The sequence below is a fragment of the Salvia splendens genome, chromosome 1, assembly GCF_004379255.2.
Source record: "Salvia splendens isolate huo1 chromosome 1, SspV2, whole genome shotgun sequence".
Taxonomy (NCBI): Eukaryota; Viridiplantae; Streptophyta; class Magnoliopsida; order Lamiales; family Lamiaceae; genus Salvia; species Salvia splendens.
In genome coordinates this window covers 25,698,236-25,711,041 of record NC_056032.1, presented here as the reverse complement: position 1 = coordinate 25,711,041, position 12,806 = coordinate 25,698,236, and the positions used below count along the sequence as shown (strand labels likewise).

Here is a 12,806-nt window from a genome sequence, read left to right as displayed (position 1 = left end):
ATAGCACTTAATTAACAAGATTCATTTAATTAATTTATCGATAAATTTAACTGAATTCACTTAAATTATGCTCCATATAATATACTCCTACTACAAAACTTACCGAAACAATTAATCCCTCCGTCCTTAATGATTTATCACCATTTGATCTGACACGAGTTTTAAGAAATGTGATAAAAAGTTATTGAAATAGTAAGTGACGTGTGAGTCCTACTTTTATATATTAGTTTTAATAAAATGTGAGTGAGAATGAATTAGTGGAATGTGGTACACTACAAAAAATGATAAAAGTGAAATGTGACAAATTTTTAGGGATGAATGAAAATGAAAATACGAGATAAATTTTCAAGGGTCGGGGAGTATTGAATTACATAAAATTAAATTAAATGATAACTAACAAAATTATAATAACTAAATTAATATTTTTTATGATACCTCTTTTTATAGATGTATTTTGCATCTAATTGTTCATTTAAATTATTTTTTGATTTTTTTTATATTCATGATCACTTATTTCATATTTCAAATAAAATATTAGTTTCTCTAAATTTGATTGCATATTTTTTTATTCGATTTAATTTTTAAAGTCGAACAAAATAACAAATAATTTAAATATATGTGTACATAGGGGAGTGATCAATTGCTAAATCAGTATTTAATTGCTAGCTACAACTAATTTAAGACCATAGGATTTTAGAAATCTTGTGGTCTACAATTTGCCATGTGTAATTTCGTTTTTCATTTTTAATATTAAAAAGATAATAGTAACTATCAAATTTAGGATTTAGAAACACAATGTCAATACAGTGTATTAAATACATCAACACAAAGACATGACAATGTCAATACAATTTAATATTGACATTGTGCAAGCATTGTATTGACATATTATGTGTCTTGTATTGATATAAAGCTGTTAACGAAATTTATGAAATTTTTCGATTTTTTTTCAAAATTTGACATCGGAACATATGCAAGTGAGATCTCGTTAGAATCCTTATGAAATTATCTTTAATTTGATATATGTAGTGCGAAAAAACATATGCTTGTTCGATTTTTTTTTTCAAATTTTGACATCGGAACATATGCTTGTTTTTTAGTTAGTCTGTGAGATAGCAACGCAGTACTCTGTTAGGCCACCTCATCCACATAGTACAGTCCGAGTCATTCAGTGCCACGCCCAACTATCGCCCCCGTCTGGGTATCTTGTAATAGGCAGTTAAGTTAAGTTCCTTGGTTGTGTGACTTGACATGACAATGTCAATACAATTAGTAACTTGCAGTTAAGTTCCTTGGTTGCGTGACTCACATATAATAATTTGTGGGATAGGGAATGAACGAAAAGACAATTTAAGAGTTGCAAGGTCGGAAATATATTAATGGTGCCCGCCCCATGAACTGGTGCTAAATTCCCACTGGCTGTTTGGACAAAAGTTTTCCTAGAATTTGAAATTTGTAGAAAATCTGATGCATCGTAGGACATCGTATCAGTTGCCCCACAGTAAAAAATCAATGACTATTTTTTTCACCTAATTCTGATGTAGATGAATTTGCTAAGGCGTGGAACGAATTATGACAAGTCACAGTGGGGTGTATTTGAAAGTTTCCACATTCTAGGGGCTTATTAGTGAAATCATTATCAGTTCTGGGGTCAAAAAGCAGTTTATCAAAACTTTTGGGGGTGCAAGTAGTAATATTAGAGGAATGGGGTAAATAGTGTGATTCTGGAAAAATGAGGGGTTCAAATTCAAGAACCCCCCTTTACCTTCACACCAAACCCTAGCCGCCTCACTTCCAGCCCACGCCGTCTCCTTTCCTCCGCTGCTAACCCTCGCCATCGTGACTGTGGCGACCGTCTTCTCTTCCTCCCTGCTTCTCTCAACGCCATGGTTTCCGGCGACTGGAGCACGAAGTTGCCCGCCGAATTTTCAGTGTAGGCAGCTCGGTCTCCGATCACCACTGCTTCTGATGTTGAAGCTCTTCCTCCGCCGCGATTTGCTCTAGCTCCTAGCTCTTTCTTTATCTCCTCCCACCATTCTGGGTAGCCATGGATATGGAAGCATGTTTCTCGGGTATGCTTCTTTCCGCCACAGTGACTACATGAGAGCTTGCTCTTGTCTTCCTTTCCCCTTCGGTTGGTCGGAAAGCAGAACGGTGGATTGGCTGTTGAACGCCCTCGATCGAATACTCCAAGACCGATTCCGACTCCAGAATCCTTGGGGTCATTGGTCGTCTTCATGACCTTTGAGTTAGCTGACTCCCATCTCACAATTCCATACACTTCCCTCACGGTGGATAATAGATCTTTGTTCAGTAATTATCTCTTGATTGTATCGTATTTTTCATCTAATGCCCACAAAAATTGATACAACCTATGCCTCTGTGTGTTTTTGTTGTATTTCTCTATTCTGCTAGAGGTGTCCATGGGATTCGGATCCCTTGCATCAATTGAGATCTAGAGGTCCTGGAATTTTACCCAGAGCGCCTCTACTGTCAGATTCCCTTGCTTCATACCATACGCCTGTCGGTGTAAGTCACTGACTTGGAATGGATCGGCACCACTTCCGTATGTAATCACCAGCCCCTTCCATAGATCTCGGGCTGTTGCATATTGAGACACCTCGCTCACCAAGTTGATTTCAATATTGTTTATGATCCAATTGATGCAGCAGTGGTCCCGCTGCTTCCATCGATGGTAATCTGGGCTGTCGGTTGAAGGGGGTCGGGAACTCCAACGATGTGAGATGCTAAGCCCTTTCCTCCGATAGCCCGCTCCATCAGATTCGACCAGAAGAAGTAATTATCACCATTTAGCTTGGTTTGAAGGTGAACTTCCCCAAACGATTCTGGTTGGGGAGAGATTTGGCTTGGTTGTTGGTTAGTTGGCTTTAGTTGTTGGCTACTTTGCCATTTCAGAAACTCTGCAAACTGTGAAGCGAGTTATGTAGAAGAATTCATTTTGGTTAGTTGGGATTTTTCTTCGTCAGATTATGACATTTTGGTGGTTTTGCAGGTTTTTTTTAGAAAAGGTCGGAAAAGGTATGCCCAGGACGGTGATGAATCTGTTCTAAGTCTCAAACCTGCTCTGATACCATCTTAACAATGGTAATCAAGAGAGGTAGGGCAAGATTGGTTGCTAGACATTGTGTGTAAAGAATGTATAGAGAAAGGTACTTTGTTCTATTATTTTTTTGTGTGTTCTATTGTGTACAATTCCTCCCTCTTATATAGGAGAGGAGGATCACTAATTATAGGAGGAAATCATTCTATTCTAGGGAGTATATTACATAATATATTCTATTCTAATCTACATTAATCAAGTATCAATTATGCCTCAATCACTTACCTTCTCTTCTCTGATATTTGACAAGTACTCTATCAGTTCTATAAGAATATGCACTTTTTCCTATTTAATTCGTCCTACAAAAATATACACTTTCTAATGGTAGAAACTATTTTCTCTCTAATGAGATGAGATCTTTTCTCCATTAACAATAACTACTTTTTCTTTCTAAATCTCGCTAGAGTATAAATTAAAACTCATGTCCACATATTAAAACTTAATTCCCGTCTACGGCCTTTGGGTGTAAATATGAATAAATTTTAGTCCAATAGAACAAACTAACAATTTTGGGGTAGGATGTAGAAATTAGGTATAGTTAAAGGGGTGCAAAATGCAAATAGTAGGCTACCCTTCTGCAAAATTACTGCCTCACGCTTCCAAAACTAGTACGAAAAACAAAACTTGTGCTTTATTTTCATCCGACTTCGCAGTTTCATTTTCAGCAAAATCCTTCCACCGATATTCATAGCTTGCAGTTCTCATAAGTATTTGCTCTTTTCCAAAGGTATCAGCTGCGGAGAAGATTTTGCATATTATTGTGTCATTTCCAAAGGAATGCTCCCGCTATCACGCATATATTGAGTTAACTCTTCTGATTTTGCTTTGTTAAAAACCCTAGACAACTTTCCGTCACCTTCTCGAAATTTAAACCCTAGATCAGTGATGTCTCCTCTTTATACTTGTTCAAGGTTCCGCGTGATTAAGATTAAGATGGATATGTGTTGAATCAATGCATGGTTTGTTTATTGCAGTGATTTATTTATTCTAGTGATTGTTGTTTCATTATTTTATTTATGTTTGTTTTTTCATTATTTTATTTATGTTTGTAACCATCTGCAACTCTGCGTTGTTTATTTGTGCGCATTAGCGATGCAAACAGAGCTAAACTTCGGAAGTTGACGGGAAATGAAAATTGGTCCAAACTTAACTAGCTATTCATCTGTTTTCTCCAACCTTTATGTGAGGAGAAACACATTTAGTGCTATGTTTTTCAATTTTTTGTTCCTATTAACCGAGCATGAAAAATTAGTTTATATCCTCATATCTTATTAGGTTTTGATGTATATGCCCATATTTCTATGGCGATTTCTGGAATTCTGGGTAGTAAATGAGATGTTATGTTGCCATTATATGAATTGATATAATAATTAATCTATTATTTGTGTAATGTCTTCTACTATTTTCAGTTGAACCTGTGGTTTAGCTCGTATTACTTTGACTGCTTCTATTTTTAAAAGGGTAAATCGCCATCGAGTTTGTAGCCAGTCTTTCCTGAATAAGTTGTGTCTGATATGCTAGCATCTGTGTATTGTCAATCGCACAGCCAGTATTTATTAAAATATCCCTGAAAAATAAAAACAATGGTAATCATGACATTATTCTACCAACTGTGCTTTGGTTAGTTGTAGTGAATTAGGATGCATAACTCGTTTTTTTGTTTGTAAGCACTTGGCTTGATTATTATAAGGATTTTTTACTTACTTAAAGCAAGAGCTTTCTCATTTTATTATCCAATACTTACATCTATGCCTAGACAATATTAGATAAAATGTTTTTACATATTTAAGTATCAGCTTCATCATTCTTTTTCTTCCCTTATCTTGTTCATCAAGGATTGCAGGTTGACGATGTATGACAGAAGAAAAAAGAGGGAAAGTAGGTGCTCAGAGCTGGAAGATTTAAAGTATAAGTACTATAAAGAGTTGAGGGATGGAAAACTCAAAATTGCTGGCTCTGGGAAGTATCTTCGATGCCCTTTTTGTGAGAATTATAGGAGAAGTGATTATAATCTGTTAGAGCTTGAACAACATGCATCTAGAATTGCAAAAGAATCAAAAAGTGCGACCTTCGGGGACAAAGCTCGACACTTAGGATTGCTTAAGTACTTGGATCGTTATGGAGATGAGGTAGGAAGTAAATCACAATCTGTGAAGAGAAGTCCTCATATTTCAAAGAGTCGTCATGATGATAACAGAAAATATGGGAAATATTCTGGAGAATCTAGGTTACCACAGGGAGCCCCAAATGACAGTTTATGTTCTGTAGAGAGAATTATTCCGAATGTAGATAAACCTGTTGATAGTGACATGTTAACTCATACTGCTGCTGGCAATATTGACCCTGGGGAAATGGTGACAGAAGTGGGAGAAATAGTAGCACCGAGAGGAAATTTAGTTGGTGAAGTAGATGAACTAGTCACTGAGGCTGGAGAAATAAATACTGAATCAGCAGATGTGGGCGGCATTGCCAAATATAGATCATTAAAATCTGAAGAGAACTTGCTGTCCCGATCTCGTACCGCTATAAGGCAGTCTGCTGACAGAGGTGATGACGAGCCTATCGTTTGGCCTTGGATGGCTGTTGTTGCAAACCTTCCAATTGAGAAAAAAGATGGAAGATATGTGGGTGAAAGTGGCCGAAAGCTCAAGGATGAGTGGGTTATCCAAGGATACAATCCTGTGAAGGTTCACCCTTTGTGGGGTTTCCAGGGCCACTCGGGATTTGCGATTGTTGAGTTCAGCAAAGATTGGGAAGGGTTAAAAAATGCTATGGCTTTTGAGAAGGCCTTTGAAGTGGATAACCATGGAAAGAGAGATTGGTATTCCAAAAGACAGAAGGGAGTTAAGTTGTACGGCTGGCTTGCCCGTGAAAGGGAGTATCTGGGAGGGGGACTTATTGGTAAACATCTTCAGAATCATGCAGATCTCAAGACCATATCCGATATCCAAAAAGAACATCATAGGAAAGACACTTCCTTGATGTGTACATTGACTAATCAATTGAAGTCGAAGAGTAAAGAATGTGAAGAGATACAGAAGATTATTAGCAAGACTGATTTACTTATGAATAATATTGTGGCGCAAAAGGAAAATATGGCTCATAACTACAACGAAGGTACTATATGTTACTGAATTCTCTCCAGTCAAGTACTTCATTGCATATTCTTCTAGCTGTGAAAGATTCCCACATCTACAATCAATATAAGTACATATTCTAACAATTTATTTCTATCATTGTTTTCAAGAAATGAAGAAAATGCAGGATGCTGCATCGCATGAACTCAGGAAAATTTATAAGGAGCAGAAGAGAAGTAAAGAAGAACTGGACGATCGGAAAAAAGAGCTCAAGCTAAGGGAGAAAGAACTATATCAACGTCAGGCTCTGAATGAGAGTGAGAAGAGGAAGCTGGATGACCAAAATAAAGAGGTGCTACATTATTTTATAGACTCCTTTCTCAGTTCTGTGCAGACATGTCGTATAATAATGGAAACAGATTTGAAATTCAAATATTGAGTTCTAACCCAACAAATGGCCTAGAATTCATGTTTGGGAATCAGTATTTGGAAAATAAAGTATTTGGAATTAAAAATGACAGGTGATTTTCTGCAGAATGATATGGCTATCTTGCAACACCAGAAGGCTGACGAGAATATACTGAAACTTGCTGAAGAACAGAAGGTACGTTATTTGTTCTATTCTTCCGTAACACATGCAATCTCTTCTGACGTTTAATGTAGTTTGTAAAATTTGATCACTTTTTACCAGAGAGAGAAAGAAGTCCTTCACAAAAAGATCTTAGAACTTGAGGCAAAACTTGATCAGAAGCAAGCATTAGAGTTGCAGATTGAGCACATAAAGGGAGCTATTGGGGTTATGAAACTTATGGCTGAAGAAGGAGATATGGAAGCTAAGAAGAAGTTGGAGTCAATTGAAGAGGAGCTTAGAGATAAAGAAGAAGAACTTGATGGTGTGGAATCTCTAAATTCAAATCTTATAATCAAGGAGAGAAGGACCAATGAAGAGGTTCAAGAAGCTCGTAAGGAGCTGATTGCTGTAAGTTTTTGGTTCTGTTTGATTATAGTACTAGTTACCCACTCTCTTCGTGTAATTTTTGTTAAGCTGATTAACCACTAATTGCTCTCTGCAGTGCATCGTATCAGGATATTTTATCCTGTCACATAGATTCTGTAATATAGACTTCAAACGGATAGCAGTATCCTTCTAAGTGACTAAACTTGGCTTTAGTGTTCACTAATAATCAGCAGATTTATTATTTGTATTGTCAGAGTTATCAAACGTGCATATATTAAATATTACCCAGAATATGAAATGTAGTCATAAAAAAATTAGGCAACTCAGATTCCTTTCCTTTTTCTCTTCGAGCATGCACTTTTAATTTGCTATGAAAATAGTACTACCTCCGTTTGCGAAAAATAGTCACATTTTTCCATTTTGGTATGTCCACCAAAATTAGTCTCTATCTATGACAAGTTTCTTTTTCTAATGATGTGGGTCTCATTTTCCACTAACAATACTTCAACTACTTTTTCTTTTGATATCTTTTACTTTACCAAATTTGCATTAAAACCCGTGTCGTCCACTCCCAAGATTATTTTTTATGGAAGGAGGTAGCATTCTTTTTGTTGTCGTGTAAGACAACGTATTCCTAATACCAGACTTCATTCTTTTGGCCGCTGTAATTGGATACTACCAACTGCTTGTTCTAGCTTTACAAATCTAACCATGATTATGTTTAAGGAGCTAGATTTAAAGTTCAAATTTGGATTATCGATAAAACACTTTGGTGATTGTGTATTGAGTCTCTTAGTGTTATAGTTCCTGGCCATTTGGGCTGTCCTTTCTTGACAGTTCTTCCTTTTTCTTACTTTCAAGTACGTAAACATGTTTTGGAACATGGGGGAAGAATTATTACCATGGGAAAATGTCAACAGATATTCTCTTCTAATGATATTTCCTGTGGACCATGCACATATGTCTAACTCCAAGGTTGCAAACAATTTCTTATACTTGAATCAGTAAACATTGATGTTAAATTGTTGCAGCATCATGACAAATGCAAAATAAACAAGCTTTTGTTGCTTCAATTATAGTGGTTGGGGTGAAGTATATATCTTGAATCTAACTGGCATTTGATGTTTAACTTAATCATGTATAGGGTATAAAAGGTGGCCGTGCCAACATATGTGTGAAGAGGATGGGGGATCTGGATGAGAAACCATTTATCAATCTCGTGAAGGTGAAATATGGCAATGCAGATGCAGAAAAAGCACTGGAAGTTGTTTCCTTGTGGGAAGATCACCTTAGAGATTCAAATTGGCATCCATATAAAGTAAAAGTGGAAGGAGGAAAGCCCAAGGTATGCTTTTTTTTAAGCAATGTTGCATCACTAATTTGTGCTCTCCTTTTTTTTACTGCTTGATGAGATCTCTCATGATATCAAGCCTGAACTTAAGTGGACAAGCTTTACATCTGGGTCGTAGAGAAGTTTGAACTAAACGTATATTGTACAGATCTCAAAATCTTTTTTAGTATAGTATCATGTGTAATTGATTGATTGATTATGAAACAAATCTCACTATATGCGCACACACGCATCTTAGCAGAATTTTAATATTCTGTTTTCTCTTCGGAATTGTTAGAATAGAACATTATTGTGAACTCCAACTGAGGTGTGATACTCCCCCAATTCTTAAATAAAGTAAAATTATGTATCCAATATAACAGATCTCAACATACAAATTGTTTATATTTTTTTGTTCTTCAAGAAAGCTGACTTTTCCATATCATTCTATGACTCAATTTTTGCTCAATTGTTAGGAGGTACTTGACGAAAATGACGACAAGCTGAAAGAGCTAAAAAATGAACTTGGGGAAGAAGTCTACAATGTAGTGACGAAGGCTCTGAATGAATTGAATGAGTACAATCCAAGCGGTAGGTATCCAGTACCAGAGTTGTGGAATACCAGTGAACAGAGGAGGGCTATGCTCAAAGAGGGAATTGCACAGTTAATGAAACAATGGAAGCTCCACAAACCAAAACGCCGAAGGAATTGAAGGTTTGTTAGCTGCAATTTATAGCAGGATTATTGATTTCCTTACATGTTCTGGTTCTTAATTTTGTCCTTTGTATATTGCTGTTGCAGTAAAATTGAAGTTCTTGGTTTTGTGTCTATCCTATGCATATCGGATAATGCTTCTACTTGACACCCAAAGTTGTCAGTAATTCTAATTGATGTTGTTCTTAACCAGAAGGTAAGGCTAATCTTTTGTTCTCTTTAATGCCAGACTGTCATCCATTGTGATATAACTTTGAATCAAATGGACCTCGAGCCATTGTATTTTGATAACTATTCAGTATATTCTGGCCAAATGGAACTATCCTTTGCTTTTCCTGAGCGGATTATCCATATTTGCCACAGCTGTATCTTTGAACCAGTTGAATAGTTTTGAAGTTTATAAACATATATATGCAATCTAAATAAATTGTCACAAGAATGTCTTGGCAATCATGCAATGAAAATCAGCGATTGCCACTTGTTCCTCCCCCACAAACATGAGGGTCTTTCCCCTCATCCTTGTCAGAAACTCCGGTCTGTTGAAGCTGGGATTTTTCTGTTGAGGGGTTTCCATCGATACTTGAGGTAGTCGGAATCGTGGTGCATGTACCTTTGGCAGTTGAATTCGGGGTCGTGGTTGAGTTTATAAGAGCCGGCCAAGATGTTGCAGGAGGTGCTGTTGGTGTGAAGAAGCATTAGGCTCATTGTGGTTGCGCAGATCCCGATGATACTATAACTAATGAAATTTGATTGCATCTGCACCAATATGAAGTGGGATGAGGAGGCAAGTGAACGAGAGTCATTGTTGTTTTAGAGCACTCGCATCCATGCTCTTCTTTAAGATCATGGTTATGGGCCCGGACCCACATTTATTTATTTTTTTACTCACTGCTCTTCTGCAAGAGCACAAGACCCACATCCATGCTCTAGCGTAAAAACATGCTTAAGGGTCTCACCATTCCATTATTCAATTTAAATAAAAACATTTTCACAAGATTAAAATGCGTTAAAAATACTTGAAATACTAATACAAAAACTACTAAAAAATTAAAAATTACATAATTAAAATTTTAAAAAATAAAAATTACATAATTAAAATCCTAAAAAAAATTACTCCACTCGTCCCTCTGTAGCTGAGTCGTATTCCTTTTTGGGTTGTCCCACTGTCGCTGAGTCATTTCCTCTTTTGGCAAAAAGTACTTTATTCTCTCTTACTTTACTCTTTCTTCATCTCTCTACCTTTTTCCTTTCTACTTTATTCTCCTTTTACTTAACTCATTTAAAACAATTTTTCTTAAATCTCGTGGCAAAAAGAAATGTCTCTACTACAGAGGGACATAGGGAGTACATAATTAAAATCCTACAAATTAAAAATTACATAATTATATTCTAAAAAATACATCCGTTGAAATTTAAAGAAGACTAGCCCGATGGCGGTATCCCTAATTGAGCTCGGAGAGCTCGTATCGTTGCGTGATTTGAATCTAGTTGCTCGGGAGTCATTCGAGGCGTATCGACCATAGTGATTTGACCCAAAAGGACCCACAACGAGTTGGTGGGGGGTGGAGGCGACAGAAAGGGAATGGGAGGTCGCGGTATGGCTGGGGTCGCAAAGCGACGGCAGTTGCCCGTCGCTTGTTTCCTTTCTTGCGGCCGGCGTTGGGAACTGCTCGGGTCGGCGTCGGGGCTACCCAAGTGAGCCCCGACAAGCTGGCCAGCCACCTCATCCTCGCTGGCGTTGGATAGGGATACCGACCTCGACCGTTTGCTGGAGGAGCTGGAGGAGGATGCAACGCCTCCCTTATACTTCGGATGAGTACGCACCTACTGCCAAGCGTCGAGATACTTGAATGGTTTGTACTGAATTGAATGGTAGGTCGACATGGCGGTCGTGATGATGTCAACCTCGCTCGTGCCGCTCCCTGCCGACCGCTGTTCGTGAAGGTAATACCCCTGGAACTTTTGGATTTCATCGTTGGCTCTTCCGATGGCATTGCGCATCATACTCTCATTGCACTCAATGGTGTCATCCGGTCGGGTGGCATTGTACCGGCGAGAAAAGCGCCACCAAAACCTTTCCCCGGTTTGGTTCGTGCCGGTTTACGCATCTTCGGAAATTTCCAAGTAGGCTTTGAATAACTTCTGCATCTCCCCCGGAGTGTACGGGGTGCGGACGTTGGTGTCACCTCCGGTGCTGCCATGAGTACGCACAAGGAGACTACGAGGACGAGGAGGAGCGCCGGAACCGCCTTCCGGTGGCTTTGGGGCGCTCCCTCCCGTGCCAGCTTCAGGAGCCCACCCGTATTTCCCCTCGGCATCTTGCTCGTCCACTGGGTAAGGCCGGTAGCCACCCGGAATATGCGAACCTTGGGTTTGAGGAGGGGGCGAGAAATTCGTATCCTTATTAGGGAATGGCGATGAGCCGAACTATTCGTGGTTCCATCTGCGGGAGTCGGAGGGGTGATCGTCAGAGCCGGACATTTTATGCAAGAGTGAAAGAGTGAGAATTTAGATGAGAATTGATGAGAGAATTTAGAGAGAATTGATAAGAGAAGTATTTTGTGTAGTATGGCGTAAAACTTTTGTGTGGAAATGAGAGTATTTATAGATGAAAATGTGAATTTTGAGATAAAATAATGAAAAATAAATTAAAAGTGGAGTAAAAATAGATATATTTTATTGGGAAGTGGGAAAATAAATTTTTTTAATAAATTTTGATTTTTTTTTAAATTTTTACATACTGAGTCGATCAAGAGGAATCATAAATATGGAGTCGCGGCGCGACGGCAGTTGGCCGTCGCGTTCTTCCTTCCTTGCGGCAGGCGTCGGGAACTGCTCGGGCTGGCGTCGGGGCTACCCAAGTTAGCTCCGGCGAGCTGGCTAGCCACCTCATCCTCGCTGACGTCGGATAGGGATACCGACCTCGACCGTTTGCTGGAAGAGCTGGAGGAGGATGATAATCCTCCCCTATACTTCAGATGCACACGCACCTCCTGCCAAGCGCTGAGGTACTTGAATGGTTTGTAATTTAGGGATTGGTAGGTCGCCAAGACGGCACTGATGATGTCGAGCTCGCTCCTGCCTCTCCCCACCGACCGCTCTTCCTGGAGGTAAAAACCCTGGAACTTTTGGATTTCTTCGTTGGCTCTGAATATGGCATTGCGCACCATACTCTCATTGCGCTCGATGGTTCCAGTCGGACGGTTTTCATTGTACCGGCGAGAGACGCGTCACCAAAACCTATCCCCGCTTTGGTTCGTGCCAACTTCCGGATCTTCGGAGATAATCAAATAGGCTTTGAATGATTGATCCATCTCTGTCGGAGTGTACGGGGTGCGGACACCACGAGGAGTAGGAGTAGGAGTAGAAGTAGGAAGAGGAGGAGTTTGAGAGCCGCCACTTCCTTCCAATCTGGGTTCGGGTGGCCACCTGTATCGCACATCGGGGGCATCTTGATCGTCCACCGGGTATGGCCGGTAGCCACCCGGAACTTGAGACCCTTGGGTTTGAGGAGGGGCCGAGAATTGCGTTTCCGGACTAGGGAATGGTTGTGAGCCGAACCATTCGAGGTTCCAACCGCAGGAGTCGGAGGGGTGATCGCCGGA

At 39.1% G+C, this 12,806-nt stretch overlaps 1 protein-coding gene across 2 annotated transcripts; it reads left to right on the top strand.

Moving 5' to 3' along the window:
• Nucleotides 1-3,698: 3,698 nt before the first annotated feature.
• Nucleotides 3,699-9,548, top strand: LOC121745776 (protein INVOLVED IN DE NOVO 2-like). 2 transcript variants are annotated; one of them, XM_042139731.1, is made up of 8 exons: nt 3,699-3,848; nt 4,957-6,238; nt 6,369-6,550; nt 6,734-6,802; nt 6,890-7,177; nt 8,301-8,501; nt 8,963-9,201; nt 9,289-9,548. In XM_042139731.1, the coding sequence occupies exons 2-7, from the start codon at nt 4,972-4,974 to the stop codon at nt 9,197-9,199; spliced, it is 2,244 nt and encodes a 747-aa protein (XP_041995665.1). In that variant the 5' UTR covers nt 3,699-3,848; nt 4,957-4,971; the 3' UTR covers nt 9,200-9,201; nt 9,289-9,548. The 2 variants fall into 2 exon arrangements, with proteins under 2 accessions (XP_041995665.1, XP_041995670.1); XM_042139736.1 differs by having other exon boundaries at nt 3,720-3,848; nt 4,965-6,238.
• The last annotated feature ends 3,258 nt before the right edge of the window (nt 9,549-12,806 follow it).